Source organism: Vicia villosa, linkage group LG1, assembly GCF_029867415.1.
Source record: "Vicia villosa cultivar HV-30 ecotype Madison, WI linkage group LG1, Vvil1.0, whole genome shotgun sequence".
Lineage (NCBI taxonomy): Eukaryota > Viridiplantae > Streptophyta > Magnoliopsida > Fabales > Fabaceae > Vicia > Vicia villosa.
Genome location: NC_081180.1, coordinates 251,670,458 through 251,692,744, shown reverse-complemented (window position 1 = coordinate 251,692,744; position 22,287 = coordinate 251,670,458). Strand labels below are relative to the sequence as shown.

The window sequence follows — 22,287 nt, the reverse complement described above, 5'->3', positions numbered from 1 at the left end:
GCATTCCATCCGATTCATTTTTAATCAATCCAAAAAATAAAACATAATTTTATTTCAGTCTGCTCCACTCCGTTAGATCAATCCAAATATATCCATGTGGCATCTTGAGTCCTCTTGAATAACATAAACATGATATCATATCAGCTGACTCAACTCGTCTCAAACCAAACCCTAATACTACATTTAAAATTGTAATTTGACCTAATTAGACCCTAATAAAAAACCCATCTATCAACACGTTTTGGGACAATATATTAATCTGATTCTTAACCTATTTGACAAAGATTCCCCTAACATTACTTTACGTATAGATATATAAATCTTAACAACAAAGGAATGATCATGTCGTGAAACTAACACACATTCATCCACCACCTTTTCAATTACCCAATTTCTCATTGATCTTTTCGATTCCGTTATGGAGAAATACGAGCTGGTTAAGGATATAGGTTCTGGGAATTTCGGTGTTGCCAGACTCATGCGTCACAAAGATACCAACGAACTCGTTGCCATGAAATTCATTCAACGAGGTCACAAGGTTGGTTACTCCTTTCACTTTCAATTTCACTTTTTTTTTTTTTAATTCAAATATTAAATTGAGTTAACAACTTTAATTCTTACATTACAAACCACGTGTTTTGTTTTATCCTTTTGTTTATTATTCTTAGTATTTGTCATCTAGCTTTTGTGTCTTTGCTTTTTGATATTTTCTTGTGTTTTCAGATTGATGAGAATGTTGCTAGGGAAATAATTAATCATAGAAGTCTTCGTCATCCGAATATTATTCGCTTCAAGGAGGTTTGTATGAATGTTTGTTGTGCTTGATTTTTATTAAATTGATTCTGGTTAAAAATGAGTTGAATGTAAAGTGATTTATGTTCAGCATAATTTTATGCAAAATTCAGTTGAACAGTAAATTTCAATATAAAAATCATGTTTACTCTCAAAAGCTACAAATTTTATTCAATTTTGGAGGCTGAATCAATTCTATTAGCCAAGCACTTCAAAATCATTCTAAAATCAATTCTACACTTCTTGAATTGTTTTTGCTTCTTCCAAAAGTTAAACCAAACATACACTGAATTGTCAGAATCATTGTGAGTGCAATTGCGATTTTGAAAAAAACTACACTTAGAACTTCAAAGACCGTGTATTTGCGGTGTATTGTTAGAATCGTTGTGCGATTTCGGAAAAAACTACATTTGGAACTTCAAAACCTAATGGAAATATACATACACTAGGTTGTTTTTGTTTGGTTTGGGTTTTGTTTAAGATGAGATTTCAGTTTTGCAGGTGGTTTTGACTCCTACTCATCTTGGTATAGTTATGGAGTATGCTGCTGGTGGGGAGCTCTTTGAGCGAATTGTCTCTGCCGGAAGATTCAGTGAAGATGAGGTTCATTTCCTCTCCCTCCTTATCTCTATTTCTGTACAACTTCCTATGTAGCTTCTTCATTCTCTTTTCAACTTCTTAGTTTTAGTTTTTTTTTTATTTTATAGGCAAATGTTAGTATATTAGTTGTTATTGTGATGTTAGTATTCTCTGTGTTAGAGTTTCAACCTCGATCCTTTCATTCTTAGCTCTAACGAGTTGAGTTACTCAAACACTCCCCACCTTCCTACTTGTTAAAGGCACAAAACAGCATTCATGCATTCTTAACAACCAAGTTCTGAAATATTCTATATGACTTGTTTCTCGTTTTTTATGTGTCTGTATCTTCTAATTTTGCAGGCTCGATATTTCTTCCAGCAGCTCATCTCAGGAGTTAGCTACTGCCATTCCATGGTAAATCTACAAATCATTATTAATATTGTTTCAAATATGTTGATGATTTGTTTTTTTGCTTCTTGTTTGGGATTATTTTAATATGTAACTGTCCCTCTTTTGCAGCAAATCTGCCATCGAGACTTGAAACTTGAGAACACGTTATTGGACGGTAGCCCTGCCCCACGGCTCAAAATTTGCGATTTTGGTTATTCTAAGGTTCGGTTATGGGTTGATTGCAATGTCAAATACTTTGAATAAATTTGCGATTTTGGTTTTTCTTCTGACAACAATTTGTTTTTATAGTCCTCTCTGCTGCATTCTAGACCTAAATCAACAGTCGGAACTCCCGCTTACATAGCACCAGAGGTTCTTTCACGTAGAGAATATGACGGAAAGGTAAATAGTTCAGCTTCTTGCATCGAATAAGATTTAAAATGTGTAAGGAGGGTTCAACAAAGATACTTTTCGTGTTGTATATGTTAAATGATATTCTCATTTTCTTAGTTCTTCTGTTCTGTTTCTTTGGCGATAATTATGTTCTCTTCTTAGTAGTTCTTCTATGATGTTTTTGTGGCATTAACAATGTTCTCATTTTCTTAGTTCTTCTGTATTGTTTTTGAATCCCTGTTCAGTTGGCAGATGTATGGTCATGTGGAGTGACTCTTTATGTAATGCTGGTGGGAGCATATCCATTTGAGGACCAAGATGATCCCAAGAATTTCAGGAAAACCATTAATGTAATCTTCTTGCCATCATCTTAATATATAGGTTTATAAAACATGTATTCTTTCTGACTCTTATATTCATATACAGAAAATTATGGCTATTCAATACAAGATTCCGGATTATGTTCACATATCTGAAGATTGTAAACATCTGCTGTCTCACATTTTCGTGGCAAGTCCAGCTAGGGTATGCACAGCCGATGTTGTTTAACAGAACTATAGAGTTATTTGTGTTTATATATGAAGATGTTGTTGTGTGTTTTGATTTACTGCAGAGAATCAGCATTAAGGAAATCAAGTCTCATCCGTGGTTTTTGAAGAACTTGCCACGAGAATTGACCGAAATGGCTCAAGCTGTTTACTACAAAAAAGAAAATCCAACTTATTCTCTTCAGAGCATTGAAGACATTATGAGTATTGTTGAGGAAGCTAAATCCCCGCCTCAAGTGTCTAGGTCGATTGGAGGGTTTGGCTGGGGAGGAGTAGAAGACGACGATGAAGCAAAAGAAGCTGAGGCTGAGGTGGAAGAAGATGAATATGAAAAGAGAGTCAAGGAGGTGCAAGAAAGTGGAGAATTCAATTTCAACTAATAACAAAGAAATGTTTATTTTTAGATAGAGTAATAGATTATTGGTTTCCCTTGCTCTTTGGTTAAGTTCAATTAGGGTAGGTGTGTTTTGTTCTCATGTATAAAATTCAGTTTTCTTCATAGAACATAATATTTAAATAAAGGCTGTAAATTATTTTAAACATTGTACAAGTTTGTTAGTTGTGACTATATTATAAGTATTAAGTTATATTTTTTGTGCTCCATCATATTCTTCTTTGTATGCTTTTTTTTGTATGGTAAAGAAAGCCAGGTTTTGTTTTCACTTTTCATCCCTTAACTGTTTTTTTATGGTCGAATATGCGTAATCTTGTAACTAAGTCCCTGAACACCAATTCTTGCTATGATTCAAGCATGTACTGAACATAGGCAAACCTATGGACAACCAAAGATGATGTTGTACAGCCCAGGTATTGAGCATTACACATTCATTTTATTCAAAATTTGCATTTACAAGTTTAGCATGGTCTGCAAAGAATCTTCTGAAATTTTGCATTTCCATTGAAGATGAAAACAATTAGGACTCTTCACTAAGCACTCCTTTAATAAAATTAAATTCCTCTTGCACTGCAGTTTGTTCACTGTGGCAACAATGCTGCCTCACTAATTACGGCGTGCAAGTTTCTTGTCTCAGTCAAAATGCATTCCCTATCAAATAGAGCAGACACAACAGCAACCCCTTTGAGACTTGGTACACCGAGTTTCATTACAGCGCCTGCATTTGACATACCAATGCCACCAATTGCAACAACAGGCAATTTAGAGGCCTTGCATACCTCTTTCAACCCGTCTAAGCCTATAGTACGATTGTTAGCCTTTGTATTGGTGGGATATACACCACCACTGCCAATGTAATCAGCACCATCTATCCATGCTTGATGTGCTTGTTCTGGTGTCTTGCATGATACTCCAATTATCTTTTCAGGACCAAGGAGAGTTCTGGCAAGATGTGCAGACATGTCAGACTGGCCAATATGAACACCATCTGCATCACAAGCAAGGGCCACATCTATACGGTCGTTTATGAGCAGAGGTACTCCATACGATCGACATATTTCAAGGCATACTTTGGCAGCATCAACAAAGTCCCGTGTCTCAACGTCCTTTTCCCTGGAAGAGAAATACAAGTGGAAAAAAAGCAATATGAATTACAAGGCATTGGTCAAGTAATTCGGTGATATGAGAATTCACTATATGATTTGGTAATCAAGAAAAAAAGGAATTATTGTCACATGGGATTGCTTTCCTTTAAAGGATAGTCTAACATTACTTCAACTATGAGACAATATATTTTTCCAAGCAAGAGACGAGATTAAATGGCCAACAAGAGATAGTTTGGTTAAGGCTAGTTAAGATAAAACCAAAGGAAGAGGATGAGAACATGATTACTACCATAGTTGATTTCAAATAGTTACAGACAGAGAACATGGTTACTACCATAGTTGATTTCAAATAGTTACAGACAGAGAACATGGTTACTACCATAGTTGATTTCAAAAAGTTACAGACAGCACCACAGTGAAGTTTGTGTTAAGAGTCCCACATTGGACAATATATGGCCTGAACATGTCCTTATAAGTGGGGGCAATCCTCACCCTACAAGCCGGTTTTGTAGGGTTGAGTTAGGCCCAACCACATTTCTTAACATGGTATCAAGAGCATCGTTTAAGATCCGGTGGGCCACCTTCCATGGTTTCCGTTATCGGGCCACCCACCATTTATTTCCACGCTCCAGTTGTCTAGTCCTGGACGTGAGGGGGTGTGTTAAGAGTCCCACATTGGACAATATATGGCCTGAACATGTCCTTATAAGTGGGGGCAATCCTCACCCTACAAGCCGGTTTTGTAGGGTTGAGTTAGGCCTAACCACACTTCTTAACAGTTTGCATAACTTACTTCCAACAAGATGCATATGCAGTAATACAAATGAAATATAAGACAGGTATCCTTAGCAAGAAACAAGTAGGATATAGCATACACTTTAGGGAGGGAGCATAGATGAAAAAAGAAATATGGACCCACAATAGTAGTAAAGGATGTTTGGTGTAATATTGTCAACTGAAGTTCAACTAATTAGGCCAGAAATTGAGCATCTGACTCTGCACTATGCTTTTTTTTAAGTGGGGGAGGGGACATAAGAGAAGAAAATATGAAAAACTAAGTCAAATATTGACTATGCATCACAACTATCAGTATACTAAAAAAAAGAACATGTAACAAACCTTATTTGGACGATGGTAGCACCCCCTTCTACGGCCGCCTTAACTGCTTCAGCAATAGAACGGCCCCACTTCCTATTCATGCGTGAATCCGTTACGGCGTATAGAAATAAGTCATTGGGATTGAACCTATCCTGCCTACGAGAGTTCTGGCTGATATTCTTAAATGCCAAAAAATGGTCAAAAGGGCCTTGGGCTCCATTTCCTATAACCAAGTCTCTGCTATAATCTAAAGCAGACTCGACAAAACGTTTAGCTATCTGCCAGAGTCCATATATGTGCAAGTGTTAGAACGATAATACATTCTATTTTTTTACTTTCATTTGCTCTACTCTAAAGTATTTTTAAAGTAACTAGGAGAGAGAAGAATAATGATCATTGAAAATTAGGTCCTCCAATATTTAAGAGAATTGAGACAACTGAACAAACCTTGACCGCTGAAAGCATTGATGAACCTTTTGCCAGCTCTGCTGCAATGCATGATGCCAAAGTACATCCAGTGCCATGAGTATTGCGAGTATTTACACGCGGTGAAGAAAGCTCGTAGAATTCCTGACCTGCAAAACGCAAGACCGGGAAATGGAGTTCATTTTTAATATAGATTGGGATATTCATAACAATTAGTAAAACAAAAAAGTTGTTTACATTACGGAGATTTCCTTTGGCTATTGTGTCTCGAGAATTAAAGACTTTAATCTTACCATCAAAAAATACATCAATAGCGTCTGAAGAATTAGGGAGATCCCCGCCTTTGACAAGTACGTTCCTGCAATGAAAATTGATTATATGTAAAAACACAGTACTCTCAAGTTGGGAGTCTTTAAAAAATTAATTTTGTGGCATCTGTTCATACAATCAATCACACTTGAACATACAACACCAGCAGAAATCTCTGCTAATATAAAGCAAACACAATTAGTCAGCACCATTATAAACAACAGTGCACTATGAGCGGCTCAATATAAACAACACCCAAAAAGTACTTCTCGGGTCAATCGGACCATGGTAGATATTGAATCAAACAACCACACTATTTCCTAGAGATTATCAAACTTCATCATTAGAACTTATGCTTTCTATGAGATTTGTATAAAATGCAGTGCCTTCTGTTGGAGAGGTTTCTCTGATGATTATAAAACATGATTTAGATTGACTACAACTAAAAACTACAATACATTAAACAGCAACAAACCTAGGACCCAAATCATGTAACAATTTTGCAGCAGTACGCATGTCAGAAACTGAATTCATTGGCACATCACCAAGTAAAGCTGACGCCTCTTTAATATTTGGAGTTACAATATCAGCCATGGGAAGCAGCTCCTCCCTGCATTCAGAAACACAGATATAAGCACAATCAATACTCTACAGTTTTATTAATAAAAAATTATTTCTATCAAATATCCATGTATCTAGTGTTGTACGATCGAGAGTGAAAATAAAACTAACTTTTAAACATAATATTATAGCATTCCGTTAAAAACAATAACATCAGCAGACAGAAACTGTTGGAAAAAAACTATGCATAAGAAGACTACACAACCAGAGGATCTCTAATAGTGAATAGTATTTAAATCAAGCTGTGATGTAATAGGAAAATAGAAGACACGGTAAAATACAGAAACAATAATGGAGTGCAAAGGGGGTGTAATCTTGATTTAAGGATAAATTCAGCAAAGGAATGAATATTCCCAAGCTTCCAAGAGCAGTGCTCCTTCAGAGAAACAGGGGCTCTCTTCCTAAACAAATTTAACAAACTTTCTGGATACACCTCTCTTCCCCCCTCCCTCTTTAATAAAATAGATTCTCTTTTCCCCTTACTCACAAGTAAGGAAACTCAGTTACATTGGTTGACACCTCATCATTTCCTTTTTTATTCTTCCTCACATAGACCCTCCACACTTTCGGCTTCACATTACAACCCCTATCTCTATCATAAAGACTGAAGAGTATAAAAAAAATTAATGCCATACAGATGCAGCATAGTTCAGGTTCAAAACCAAAAGTTCATACCGAAATCCAGCAAGAACAGAAGAACTGGCAAGTATGTCTCCACTAGTAGACACCATTACAGGATCAACCACAAGAGCTTCCTTCAACAAAAACAAATCCATCACATAAGTCACTCCAATCACAAATTCGCAAATGAATAAACATAATAGAAACTTTCGTTCAAGTGAAGAATACCTTTGACAGGAAACTTCTTAAGACTCTGACAAAGAACCTTCACCACACTAAGAGAAGGTAGCATACCTGTTTTTACCTAGAAACATAGCATACTTCATTCAGAAAAGGAAAAACTATCATTGACCAGTATTAAGTATTAACCTCTGTAACACCGTCACCTCTGAAAATAGTTTTGTCAGTGTTAGTGTCCGAAACCAACACCGACACTTGTGATCACATTTAATTAATTTATTTTTCATATTATTATCAGCGTCGACGTGGAAGTGTCAGTGTGTCAGTATCGTGTGTTTCCGGTGTCTGTGTTAATAAGTATATAATTAAAAGACTAACCACATCGACATTCATATCAGATAGCACAGAGTTTAACTGCTGTGCAACAAAATCTTCAGGCACCACATGAACACCCTAACAATTGCAACAGAATTGAGAAATAGTAATGATGAAAAAGAAAATGAAAAAGAATCGGTGAGAAAGAGAAGTGACCTGAACTCCGAGAGTGTTCTGTGAAGTAACAGCAGTGATAACAGTGGAACAGTAAACCCTACGAGCAGCACAGGTTTTGAGATCAGCTTGAATTCCGGCACCGGAACCGGAATCAGAACCGGCGACAGTGAGCACATGTGGAATTTTGTTGAGTTGAGATTGAGAGATAATAGGAGTTGGAGTTGAAATTGAAGTTGAATTAGGTTGGAATTGCATTTTGAGAAAATGAGAAGTTGGACGATTGGTTGAATCGGTGTTGCAATTCCAAAAATTCTTGACGACAGGTTTAGATAGTAGCGGCGGAGTAATCTGGGAGAGCGAGAAGAAAAATGGTGAAAAAGTTGAAATTCAAAGGTGAAAAGAGGATGAAGTGGGTTTACTTTACCTGAGGATGAAGATGGAAACAGAGGAAGTGAGCGGTGGCCATAAACTTCAAATTCAATTCACGCATGCAAACTCCCTTCCTGCCCGGTCACATTAAATTAAAGTGGATGCATGATAAGTTGAGTTCGTTGTACTATGTCACTTTAGTCAAATTTTCTTTTAACACTACCTCATTCTTATTTTAATTGACAATAATCATTTAATATAGTTTTTTTTTTTTACCAAAGGATTTAATATAGTTAGATGATATAGAATGAGTCATATCTCAATTAGGGATGAAAAAAAAAAAACTTATATTCGAATTATTTATTTTTTACGAATACAAATATGAATTTGATGATATTCGTATCGGTGAATATTTATATCTATTATAATTAATAAAATTAATTAAATATTAATTTGTTTAATATAAAGTTATTCTTATTATTATTATATTATTAAAATTATTTTTAGTTGAATATGTAATTATTATTATTTTGTTAAATTTATTTACTTAATAAAAGAAGAAATAAAATGAATCTGGTTGAGTTTTGTTATTATCATTATGGGTTGAATTTAAAAATATTTTTTGTCTTTAATATAAATAAAACAAATTATTATATATTTTCTTTAAAAAATATTTAAATAATAATATTTATGGATATCCGTTAATACTCGTGGATATCTTAAAATCCATGGATACTGTCATACCCCAAAATTTGCCTTCCATATTCCATTTACAATGATTCAAAGTTCAAGATTCAATTCCAAAGCTTTGCTCAAACAATCCCAAGATCCACAGTCAACTGATCCAAACCTAAAGGTCAACTATAACCAAAGCATGATTCAAACCTATGCTCATTGGACAAACATCAAGTATAGAGGTGCATAACCATCATTTGATCAAAGAATGATCATGATTCCACTAATAGAAACTCAGAGATGAACAAATACAAAAAGGTTCAAATTAGGGTTTCTTAGGAGAAAGTCAACCCAACTTTGACCGGACATAACTTTCACATGGAACATCAAAAATTCCCCACTCAAATCCTATTTTGAAGGACATTGGATTCTCTACAACTTTGCCTCTCACAAGCCAGGGCTAGAAGTGCTTCATTTGAGAGGTATGGTGCAAAAGATTACAGGTCCTTTTCAAGCATCCTTCAAAAGTAGTTTTTTTTCAAAGGAGATATGATCAAGATAAAAGCTCCAAATGAAAAATATATTCCAAAGTGGCTTATAGAGGACCTCTTGAGGTTTCCAAAAAGTCTTAGAACTCCCTCATAGCTTAAAAATTGAGTGAGATATGATTGATCAAAGTTGGGTGATTTTTGGAGGCAAAATGTGAAATAAGAAGGTTCAAATTGGATTTCTTGCAAATAGGCCCATACTTTTATGACTTAAACTTGGCCCATAAGTTATCCAAAGCACATGCCATGAATAATATCATTTTTATTTGACTTTATACCATTTTATTTCATTTAAAATTGATTTTTAATGATTTAGAAAAATGGGAAATCAAATATTTTGGTAGAAAATATATTTTGGTGATTTCCAATCAACATTAATGATCAAATATATCCCAATTTTCGTGCACAACTTGATTAGAAGGGGATTGATATAATTTTGGCAAGAAAAGAAAGTTTCCATTCAAGAAATAAATCAAATCTCTCAAATCTACAAGATTGGATTGGAAGGGCTTTGGACTATCTTTGTTAACCTAATTCCCTTCCCTATAAGTAGTAAAGGCAAACCAATGGAATAGGGGACGAAAGATTGGGACCAGAGGCAAGAGTGCAAGAACAAAAAAAAGCTCCAAGAACTCAAATTCGATTTCAAGGAATTGGAGGCTTTCAAGAAGATTCAGGCATTGCAACAGATTCATCAAGGGATTCTGAAGCTATTGGGATCGCTACTCTGCTTCAACACCCCCAGAATTGCCTCATATTTGCCAAGGTAAGTCACTTCCAAAACCTCTTCGATCTGGACAATACAAGCATCTACATTAGAATCTAATTGCATATTATTGTTTGGTTCAATGCTTCGATCGTTTCTGGACTTGTTTCGTGGAGTTTGCATGCTTTAATTGTGTTTTGCCATTAATGCCTGATGTGAGTTTTCTAAGGTTTAATTAGGGGCTTTGCGTTAGGAGTAAATTGGGTCAAATTGAGGGCATATGTGCATTCACGAGGTTGATACGAGTGATTCTGGAGGGGTGCGAAACATTTATGTGGGTGGAGGGCCTAATCGCTATTTTACAGGTCTAATAGCTACGAAATATTGTATAGCAAAATCGTAGCAAACAAAATTAGAGTTTTTGCAGGTGCTTTGGGGAAGATGACGCGCTGTCATCGTCTGGTTCGTGCGTTTGAATTCGCGCGCGTTTTTTTTCCATTTGATTCTCTTGTTTCATATTTTATCCTATGCAAGCGTCTATTAAACAATCCAGCGCGTTTGGTCTAGCGGTAAACAAGCGCACATGGGAGTGGAGGGTCACAGGTTTGAACCCTCCCTCCAACATTATTTTTTCATAAGAAGCTTATCCTTGATCAATGCACGCGCGTCTGAAAAGAGTACCATAATCCCTCTTAATCTGACCAATAATCCTACATCTCGGCTTAGATCATACGCCCCAGATTTAGTCTCTATACCATGCGCCCTAGTGACAATCACACTGAATCAAAACCCTAATAAACTAAATTAATTTTAATTAATTATATGTTTTAATTAATTCCCTTTAATATATTATTTATATAATAATTATTTTTTATAAATAGATTATTATATGATATTCATATTAAAAGTTCTAATTTGTTGTTCGTGCCGATTAAATCAATTAATCGCTATGGTCAATAATAATTTTAATTAAAATATTATTTAATTAAAATGCAATTAAATTATATTTGGTTAAATGGTTGCAACTATCTTATTAGTGGTGATGATTAACCTCGTCTTTTTTTCTAATCCTAATTCGTTATTCTTTTTAATCGAATAAATCGATTACGAGGGGTAACGATACAAACTAATTATTATAAATTCATAAAAAATATCCTAATTCGTTATTAGTACTAATCAAATTAATTGATTAAAATTGGTAACGATATAATTTCCAATCTGTTAACTATGGCGATCGAATCTATTGATCGTTGCGGTTAATAGTACAAAGTTAAATCAGGGTTGTGCGCCCAAAATATTCAAAACAAATCAAATATGGGGATTTTTATCCTTATTCAAAAAAACTACGATTGGGCCAATCAAAAAGCCTTTAAACCATCTTCAAATCAAATTTCAAACTCAAAGGGCATACAACCCGTCCCCCGAACTACGTTGACTCTGATTCTCCATAAGGAGATACGTAGGCACTTGGCAACAAGGCGAGTCCCCCTCCCTAAAATCTCAATTTTCCCCCTATTCAATTCCTTAGCTATAAACTTTGACATAAACCTTTATCTTTGAAATGTTAGCCTTTAAAAAAGGGTTGAGGGTGCCTAACACCTTCCCTCGACCTGAATATAGTATCTTACCCCGATCTCTATACTGCGTAGGGTTTCCTATTCGCCCTTCAGAATAGGTGGCGACTCTAAAAACTTTATTTTTTTAGGCAGGTTGCTACAAATACCCATTTGGCGGATACTCACACGAGTATGGGTAGGTATGAATATCATATTTATTAAATGGGGCAAATAGCAGGAGACTAGTATCCGTGTCCAGGTATCCATTGTCATCCCTAGTCTCAGTTCACCACATAATACTTTTAGGTACGTGGCAAAATTTCATTTTTGCCTTCGTTTCCGGAGTGTATCTAGGAAAATATTTTTTTATTTAACGTTGAATGGTTTCGTAGGTGCATTTACGGAGCCGTTTAAACAATGTTAAATATAAGTTATGTATATGCACCCACGGAACAAATTAATGTTAAACTAAAAAAATTGCAAATGAGCTTAGTATGGTTGATGAAGATGGACGTGGACCATCTCAAGCAGCAGGTTTGATAGAAAAAATGGAGAGCTTTACATTTGCTTTTATTTTAAGGTTAATGTTAATGTTAAAGTTGTTTGGTATTACAAATGAGCTTTCAAATGTATTGCAAAGATAAGATCTTAATATTGTGAATGCCATGGAGTTAGTTGACGTTGTCAAAGCTCGGTTGAGCACAATGAGAGAGAATGGTTGGAATAATTTTTTTACTGATGTCCAAGGACTTTGTGTTGCTAAAAGTATTCCGGTACCAAATATGGATGACAAAATACCGGTTCGGGGTCGTTCAATAGCAGAAGGGAGGACTATCACTAATCTTCATCATTACCGTGCAGAAATTTTTTATGTTGCTATTGATAAAATATGTGTGGAGATGGATCACCGCTTTAGTGAAGGAAGTAACATGATACTTGATTGCTTCTCATGTCTCGAACCGAAGAACTCTTTCTCCAAGTTTGATGTTGATAAACTTGCTCGTCTTGCTAATATTTATCATGCAGACTTTTCTGATGACGACCGAGGAATAATTAGGGATCAACTTGAAACTTATGTGCTTCAAGTGAGAAGAAATGCTTCATTTTCCACTTGTGAAGATGTTCAAAGTTTGGCTATGAAGATGGTTCAAACTGAGAAACATTCGGTATTTCCATTGGTTTATAAACTTATTGAGTTATCTTTGATATTGTCGGTGTCGACAGCATCCGTTGAAAGAGCTTTTTCAGCAATGAAGATTATCAAGTCTAAATTGCGCAATAAGATCAACGATGTATGGTTCAACAACTTGATGGTATGTTACACTGAGCGGGAAATATTCAAGTCACTTGATGATATTGATATTATTCGAACATTCACCGCAAAGAAGACTCGGAAAGGACACTTGCCTCGCAATTTTATTTAACTCGGTATTGTAAGTTTATGTTTATTTCTTTTGTTTTAAACATTTTTTTTGTTGACAGAGTGACGAGTCTCTTTTATTTTGATTGATGACTATTTATATATTATATACAATGTGAATCTGCGGTTCTTAAATTTTTGCCCGGGCTCTATAATTTTTCTGGCTCCGCCACTGCAATCTACAGAGCTGCAAATGGTGGTCCCAAGTTACAAGAAAAAACCACGTAGAATTATCAAGATTGTGCGGAAAATGGTGATGATTTATTGTTATGAGTATTTCCATTATTACCATTATCTATTATTATAAGTCCCTGTTGATTTTTTCACACACACACACACACACACACACACACACACACACACACACACACACACACACACACACACACACATATATATATATATATAACTATTGCGCACTGGCTCACTTACTTTATCATGTAGGAATGATGAAGCTCAACAACCAGTTTTCATAAAGGTTCATATTTCATCATATATGATAAATACACTTGATAGCATTTCTCTTCCTATTTTAAAGATTGATTGTTATTTATTGTTGATGTTTTAATAATAATTGTTTATTTTAAGGTCGCAGAGATGTCAAAAATGAAAATTTGGATGTTGGTGCTTAAATCACGTTCACAATGTTATATGAACATCTATTTAGAAAAACAAAATCAGTCAACTTTTCAAATGGTTAACATTTCAATTCACATGTGATATATTTGAATGATTACTTTATGATAATACTGTGATATATTTACGTTGTTTATGATTTGATGGTTTATCATTGGTGGTAGTTTATTATGTGTTTTATATTCTTCTTCGTAATGTTTATCATTTATGGTGTTATGATTTGTGATTTAGATTTTAGTTTTCTGTGTTTTAATTCTTTAATGGCGGTCGTTTTGTTGCTTTCTAATGTTTCAATAAACTAACTAATCTACAAAGCTGCAAATGGTGGTCCCAAGTTGTAGAAAAAACCACACAAAATTTACAAGATTGTGCAGAAAATGGTGATGATTTGTTGTTGTGCAAATTTTCATTACTACCATTATCTATTGTTATGAGCCCCTTCTGATTTTATCACATATATATTAAATTGTTGTGCACATCAAAGTTAACGTAAAGTAGTTGGAATCTACAAACAATAATAATTACAACATGCACATCATATAATTGACACGTTTTTTATGATCGTGTCATAGCAATGGTCACAAAAATTTACTGCATAATTCTCACACTGACATCAAATTAACCACATCATTTTAACCATTTTGCTAAGATATAACTTGATGATTAACTTCACAACTTTTGTAACTTCATCACCTTCATTCTTAGGAAGAATTAGCTTAGAAAATAACACTGGGTCATGCACTTGGATGATCGGAGATGGATTTCTCATCAATAGGAGTTGACTACCCGCGAGATGTTTTTTGTGTTGGGTTTTGTGTTGTCTTTTGTGTTGGGTTTTGTGTGTATATTTACTCAAATCTTATGTATATTTATCGCTCGTGGAATTATATAAAACTTGCTTTATGAATCGTTATTGTTATCTTCCTTAATCTTTTTGCATTTATGTTAAGGATTTGTGTTGCTTTAAAGATAAACTTCACAGAATCTGATTAGGGATAGATTTGTGTTATTTTCTAAACTCTAGAGATATATTTAGAGCTGACAATCACTTGTGTGTTGAAGCTTAATGCTTTTGTGTTAAAGAGGCGTGCGAGATATCGCCGACGCGAGAATACGGATGTTCTCGCAGCTTTGCGTTAGAGATTACCTTGGTTGTAAGTTGATCTTATAGGTGCTCCAGAGATGGACGCTGATGTGAGAGACACGTGATGGTAATGAAGAGTATCGTAGGTTGAGTGCAACTGGTCAATAAGTTTAAGTTTAAGTCTGAGACGAGTGAGTATATTTGCATGCTTGATAAGTTATTTCTCTTTGAAGAATATGTTTATTTTTTCCAGTATAAATCTTTTTATCTTTTGTTCAATTTAACCCGAGTTCGAAACCATATAAACTTGTGAATGGCATTCCACCATCTCTGTGGATACGATAAATCCCAGAAGAATATTTCCAAAACTTTTGTTGCTTGTCGCTATGCCTGCTTCAACAAAATGGCGTTGTTGTTGGGGATGGTTGTTTGAATTGCATCACAATAGTTTTCGTGGTTTTGAGCTTTGTATATAACATATATATTGTATAGTTTCACGTGTGTGGATATATATATATATATATATATATATATATATATATATATATATATATATATATATATATATATATATATATATATATATATATATATATATATATATATACATGTTTACTTGTATATGTTACATATAAGTATACTTTTGTTGGTGAATGTTGGTGAAACATGTTGATCTCAGATTAGCTCTTTAATTACAAATCTTCACTTTTCAACTTGCGTATCCAACATTCACCAACTTTTATCTTTTTGTATGATAATAGTTGTATGTGTTCCACACTTGTGCATATGTGTTTGTGTACATAATAGTAAACTTGTGTTTTCTTTCATGTTCGTATAATCGTTGTATATATTTGTACCCGTAACGTTGGTTGAGTGGTTGGTTAGGACACTTTCTTTAGGTTTGTGTGGTGAGACGTCACCATGGCGTGACAAGAGGAGGTTACTTGCCAAACACTGAAACAATAAAGGCGTCGAGCTAACGACGCAAAACAAGCGCTTGTTGGGAGGCATTCCAACGGTTGTAAATTTTATTTATTTTTACGTTTAAGAGGTATTTGGGTGAAGTAGAGAGAGCTGAAACACCAAATTCTGTTATGGTTTTTCTGAGTTTTACTATCATCGCTTAGCAAGGTCTAGCTTGCTTAGCGAGCACAGAAAAATTCAGTTTTCTTGCTTTGTATCAGTGGGGTTCCTATTCCACTTGGTTCACTCCTTTTTCACACTCTCACCAAGGTTATTTAGTAGTAGATACTAGTTTTATTTTTCTAATTCTTTTGTTGGTTGTTTGGACTCAAATTTTGATCCGGTAATTGAAGATTTTTTAGGTGATTTTTCAAAACTTGAGTGTTTCAACTTGCGGATGTGTGGTAGGATATTGTTTTTGAAGTTGTACCATTTAAGGTACTCAATTATTGCTCTATGGCATAGCATGTTTAGGAAACTTTTCATTTGTAAAAATACCATGTCATTCATTCTTTTGCATCACTTGCTTGTTGATTGAATCACTTCAGTTCCAAACCATCAATGTGAGGAAATTTTCCATTGTTCATATATGTTGGAGGCCACAATCTTTGTTTTAATTGGATTTTATTATGCTTAATCTTTTGTGTATGTTGATTTAATAAAACATGAAAAGGATCAAGGCATTTTGTTTCATTTTGAGCACAACCACCTTAGCCAAATAGTCATTTTACCTTGTGAGTGTGTGAGGATTTGTTAACCTCTTTGAGCTTTTTGTCAATGTCCATGTTGTTTTCGCTAAATGCTTATCTTTGTCTGTTTAGTTTTCATTTTTGCATGGATGTTGATTCTTTTTTTTTATTGAACCCTCAACCATGATTTTTGGTATGAATTTTTACCCTGTCTTAGAAAGTAGGGAGTATACATGATGATATGGTTGAATTCAAGTTGGGGAGAAAATGATTGTACACTTGTGGTTAGTTGCTATGAGATTGAAAAGAAAAGGAAAAAAATGTGAAAAGAAAGAAAATAAAAAGAAAGAAAAAAGTGAAAAAGTTTTGAAAAACAAAAAGAAAAGAGTATGGAATAATTGTGGTAATAAGTATGGTGCTTTGGTTGTGACAACTTGAAATAAGAAAGAAGTTTGACCAAAATTTTGTTGTTTGAATCTTTGGTGGATTGATCACTCCCTTAGGTTTAGGCAAGTTTTTGTTTCGATTAGCCTTAGAACCTATCCGTTATTTGTTAACCAAGTCAAATCATAACCTTGAAAAGCCCTTGTGATTCTTGATTTTGTATCTTCAATGTGATTTTTGGATGAGTGCATAGTTTAATCTTTTGCTTGCAAGATTGTTGGATGAGTGTTAAAAGTCCTTCACCTTTGTGTGTTATTCATCCATTGATGAATTTTTGCTAGGTGTGATTCATGATGTGAGCTTGTAATGTTTTAGAATGTTAGCATGATTTTTGTACTTAAGATTTGTTTCGTTTACGTGTTGTCGTTGTAGGATAGTGGTAAGTATTTACTTTGTGTATACGTTTTTGTATTGAGCCATGCATTTGTTTTTGGTTTTCTAAACTTGTTGATTCACGATGCTTTGGTTTATTACTTTTGATTCTTTGTGTTATTTGACATTGTTTGAGGACAAACAAAGTTTCAAGTTAGGGAGAGTTTGATATGTGCCAAAATATCGTTATTTTGAGTATATATTTGTGGCACTTATCGATTATATTCTTATATTTTTTGTAATAAAATCCAAAATTTTATGTAAATATTCGTATTCTTGAGTTTTCATTCGTTTTGTGTACCGTTTGATAGATTTTCCTTTGTTTTCTAAGTATTTATGCATCTCGGAGCCTCAAGGAATAAAGTGTCGAAGGCACGACTTCGATTTCTCAATTTTGGAGGAATAAAATGAAAATTCTGCAGAAGCTCGCTAAGCAGACTCCAAGCGCGCTTCCATGAACTAAAAATAGAGATGTAGAGTTTTCAGAGCTCACTTAGCGAAGTCATCTCGCTAAGCGAGATTATCTTTACTGTACTAGATATTTTGTGTAATAAGTGTGGCTCGCTTACCGAGCCTATGTAAATTTCTCTTTAGATTCTTTCATTTGTAACATTTTAGGATTATGTTTTTGGGGGGATTTTTTACCCAAACTTCATCACCTTCGTTCTTAGGAAGAATTAGCTTAGAAAACAACACTAGGTCGTGCACTTGGATGACTGGAGATGGATTTCTCATCAATCGGAGTTGACAACCCCCAAGATGTTTGGTTTATCTCTTCTCTGTCTATGTCTTTTGTGTTAGATTTTGTTTGTATATTTACTCGAATCTTATATATATTTATCGCTAATGGCGTTGTATAAAACTTGCTTTACGAATCATTATTGTTATCTTCCTTACTATTTTTGCATTTATATTTAGGATTTGTGTTGCTTTAGAGATAAACGTCACAAATTCTGATTAGGAATAGATTTTTGTTATTCTCTAAACTCTAAAGATAGATTTAGAGTTGACAATCACTTGTTTGTCAAAGATTAATGCTTTCGTGTTCGAGCAGCGCACGGTAGATCGCCGACACGAGAATACAGATGTTCTCGCAGCTTTGTGTTAGAGGTAACCTTGGTTGTGAGTTGATCTCGTAGGTGCTCCAGAGATGGACGCTAATGTGGGCGACACATGATGGTAATGACAAGTATCGTAGGTTGAGTGCAACTGGTCGATAAGTTTAAGTTTAAGACGAGTGAGTATATTTGCATGCCTGATAATTTATTTCTCTTTTATGAATGTGTTTATTTTTTCCTGTCTATATCTTTTTATCTTTTGTTCAATTTAACCCGAGTTCAAAACCATAGAAACTGTTGAATGACATTCCACCATATTTGTGGACACGATAAATCCCGGAAGAATATTTCCAAAACTTTTCTTGCTTGCTGTTATGCCTGCTTCAACAAAATGACATTGTTGTTGGGGATGGTTCGAAGCTTTGATGTATGCTGCCAAGCCAAAATGATATTATAACACTTACTTCAAACACAACTGAGTACATAATGTTATATAATGAAGAAGTCCACAAAGATTACCTCTTCAGATTTGAAACTGTCCCTTTTTTTTTACGAGAATCATCGTAATTTTGGAAGTCAATAACATAAAGTCTGCCATATTTTGGCTGCAAAACAACTCTAATGGCCAACTCCTTTTTCAATATTGCATCAAGTTCGTAGGGGAGTTCAAGGGGACTATCTTCACCGACCTGAATTTATACCAACACCTTTATTAAATTTAAATTCTATAAAAAATAAGTGTTGAACATATTGTCATTAACTACCTCTCTCAACTCCCTTTTCATTTAGAGAGTAGACTTTCCAATTAACTTCACACAATCGCATCCCAAAGACGAATATGACCTTAAATTTCCTGTCAGTTGCCAAAACTTCAAGCTTATACCTACATCAATTGTGATATTAAGAATTTTGCATCCATAAATTTCAATAATGGATGACATTTGTTGAACCAGTCATAATAACAACTTTTTATACACAATACATTGGTATCAATTCATCGGTTATGTGATTCACATGACACACCAACTTTCCATATTTTAGATACACACTTTTTGTGCACTCAACACATCAATCATAATATCATCCCGCTTGCCCGACCTCAATTTTCTCCAACTTGGCAATGATCACAGAGGTTGTCTCCTATGATATCAACAATCTAAACAAAGGTAAATTATATGTCGTTGTTTCATAAACTAACGATAAACTAAAAGCTATCTTACATGCTGAAGACTTGTTATTTTAGCAAGACTTAATATTTTGGCTTTCCATACAAACTTATCAAACTCATAATACTGTAAGTGTCGGGTGGCTTCAACTTGTAGGCTTGAAGAAGATAACAAAGGCAATTAACCTTTAAGACTGTCATGTTTAGCAAGGAAAAAATACATTAAGAGTTGACACAAATTCGATTTCAACACTAAATACACGAATATGACCATGCAAAAATACAACTAAACTGCATTTCTTTTAGCTTATTAATCTCAACAATGCTAACATCAGTTATAGTTGATGTGAGATATTAGATCGAACTCTAGTATGGTCGAAGGGTAGCTTCTTGGTTCGACAGGATTAAGCATGAAGTCGAAGGTTGTTCACATGCTTGTGTCGAAGACGCTGGGGTTGTTAGCATGTTAAATTAGGTTTTAGTGTTTAAACCCTAATTTGTTAAGTTAGTTTGTTTATTAAGTTGGCTTATGTAATGGGCCTTGTGGAAAAAGTTCATTAGTTAGCATGTTAGGTATTATTATAAATAGCATACTAGTCTCTCATTTAGTTATTGTACACAACAAATTTTAATTTAAGGTGAGAGGGGTTATTTGTTATTCTTGTAAACTTTTAATCTTGTTTTCTAAGAGAAAGTAAAAGAATAACAGTGATAACCAATTCTTGTGTTCTTCTTCTTCCTTGTTCTTTATTCATCCATTGTTTTATACTTTGTTCTTGGCATTGAATTCAACATAAATTGGTGCGGTGAGCGTGGAGAAGATGCCTTCACCAAAGTATGAGATTGAAAAGTTCACCAGAGTGAATGATTTCAGCCTGTGGCGCTTGAAGATGAAAGCACTACTGGTTCAGCAGGATTGCTTAGAAGCGTTTAAGGGAGAGGCAAATACAAATAGTAAAATTTGCTACATAAATAGTAAACAACAAAGATTTGCTACAATACAAATAGTAAACAACAATACCTTGAGCAAGCAAGTTGGCCCTATAAAGTACATTGTACCAAAGATTTGCTACAACCAGAGATAGGTAAGTACACTTAATAAGTTAAATTATTAATTAGAAAACTATCAAACGAACTAAAATTTTGTTATCATGGACAAACATACAACATACCTCATATTAGTTATTGTAAAAACAATCTTGTTTTTGTTGTTATCGACATTCATTTGGGTCTGAGAAATTTCGGCAACTTCTCCAACAATATCTAACCAAACAACATATTTCAAACGCTGGTAAGAATCTTACACAATTACAGAATATGCCGAAAAATAACATTAGCTATAAGATTAACTTACCAACTAACATATTAGATTGAAACCTTCCCTCAACTATGGATGCGAAATTAAGTATGTTGAGATAATTTACAAGAATGTCAATAAGTTCTGATTTCTTAACATAAGTTGATCCACAATATACCAACTTATTATATTGAGTAGTTAATTTAAAATAAAAATCATTATTAGAAACCTTGAAAATTTGCATGATGTAAGCACATCCAACAACAAGTTCAAACTTGAGCTTCGAAACCAAATACGGTGGGACAATCACTTGAATCATATCACGCTAGAAAAATGAAATATAAAGCGACATCATTACAGACAAGCACATTGCGAAGGCAACATAGCATTATCGTTCATTTCTCATACCTTTGAATCAACCAAAACCATCTATATATGCTCTTTGTTAAAGGCACTTGTCATTGACCATAAATGTTTACACCGAACAACTATCTTCCATAAATCCTTTGAGTAATTTATATCCTTAACATCTTCAATAGGGTGAGCCATATATTATTCTCAAAACTAAAACAACCACGGCAAGAACATTACGTCAGCTGAAGATTCAACAATATCAAACGTAGAAGGAACATATAACCAAAGCAAGTAAAACTGAGAAAAATGCCAACATAAAAAGAAATCGGGCGTGTGCCATAGATTGTTCTAATAGATTTATAATGACTTGGAAAACGTAACATTAGCCAAAATAGGAAAAATATCAAACAAATAAGAAAGGAAGATGGAAAACAACCTATGAGTAACACAAATAATAGAAGATGAAGGTGCTTACATTAATGAAACTTGCAAGTAACACGGAGAAGAACATGAAGATGGACGGAGAGAGAGAGAGAGAGAGAGTTTGTAACAGGATTATGAAAGAAAATGTTCTGAGACTTTTCACTGTCCAAGTAATTAAGTTTGAACTTGAAATTATGTTTTCCACATATTAAAGCGTGATAAATTTAAAAAATAAGATATTTAAATAAAATGAAATATAATAAAAAAAACTGTTGAAGTGACATATCAAATACATTAAATATCAAATACAATTAATTGAAACAAGTGTGTAATTAGACACTTTTAACTCAGAAATAAAAAAAGTTTTAAAATAAAGATAAAAAGATATACATGATTTTTCTAAATACTTTTAACTTTTATATATATTTATAATTTATAATAGACTTATTATATTCCAATCCAATTCATTCCAAATTAGTTAATGTTTAAGTAAATTCAAAAAATGTCAAAGAATCAAATATATATAATATTACTCGATAATTGAAATAAAAAAAAATTAGAATGGTAAACGAGATAAAA

General features: G+C 34.0%; 3 protein-coding genes across 4 annotated transcripts; 2 read left to right on the top strand and 1 right to left on the bottom strand.

Moving 5' to 3' along the window:
* Positions 1 to 244: 244 nt before the first annotated feature.
* On the top strand, positions 245 to 3,289 carry LOC131645190 (serine/threonine-protein kinase SRK2A-like). 2 transcript variants are annotated; one of them, XM_058915853.1, is made up of 9 exons: positions 245 to 538; positions 724 to 798; positions 1,294 to 1,395; positions 1,732 to 1,785; positions 1,891 to 1,983; positions 2,071 to 2,163; positions 2,400 to 2,504; positions 2,581 to 2,679; positions 2,768 to 3,289. In XM_058915853.1, the coding sequence occupies exons 1-9, from the start codon at positions 419 to 421 to the stop codon at positions 3,080 to 3,082; spliced, it is 1,056 nt and encodes a 351-aa protein (XP_058771836.1). In that variant the 5' UTR covers positions 245 to 418; the 3' UTR covers positions 3,083 to 3,289. The 2 variants fall into 2 exon arrangements, with proteins under 2 accessions (XP_058771836.1, XP_058771837.1); XM_058915854.1 differs by having other exon boundaries at positions 503 to 538; positions 1,286 to 1,395.
* Positions 3,290 to 3,510: 221 nt separating this feature from the next.
* On the bottom strand, positions 3,511 to 8,514 carry LOC131645189 (thiamine biosynthetic bifunctional enzyme TH1, chloroplastic-like). The gene is made up of 10 exons (XM_058915852.1): positions 8,374 to 8,514; positions 7,989 to 8,297; positions 7,836 to 7,910; positions 7,506 to 7,581; positions 7,332 to 7,407; positions 6,511 to 6,645; positions 6,020 to 6,084; positions 5,748 to 5,875; positions 5,322 to 5,578; positions 3,511 to 4,209 (listed from the first exon to the last, which is right to left on the bottom strand). The coding sequence occupies exons 1-10, from the start codon at positions 8,437 to 8,439 to the stop codon at positions 3,678 to 3,680; spliced, it is 1,719 nt and encodes a 572-aa protein (XP_058771835.1). The 5' UTR covers positions 8,440 to 8,514; the 3' UTR covers positions 3,511 to 3,677.
* A 3,954-nt stretch (positions 8,515 to 12,468) lies between these two features.
* Positions 12,469 to 13,309, top strand: LOC131599201 (uncharacterized). Its single transcript, XM_058871649.1, has 3 exons — positions 12,469 to 12,888; positions 12,946 to 13,116; positions 13,286 to 13,309. Exons 1-3 carry the CDS (start codon positions 12,469 to 12,471, stop codon positions 13,307 to 13,309), a joined length of 615 nt encoding a protein of 204 aa, XP_058727632.1.
* Positions 13,310 to 22,287: the final 8,978 nt, after the last annotated feature.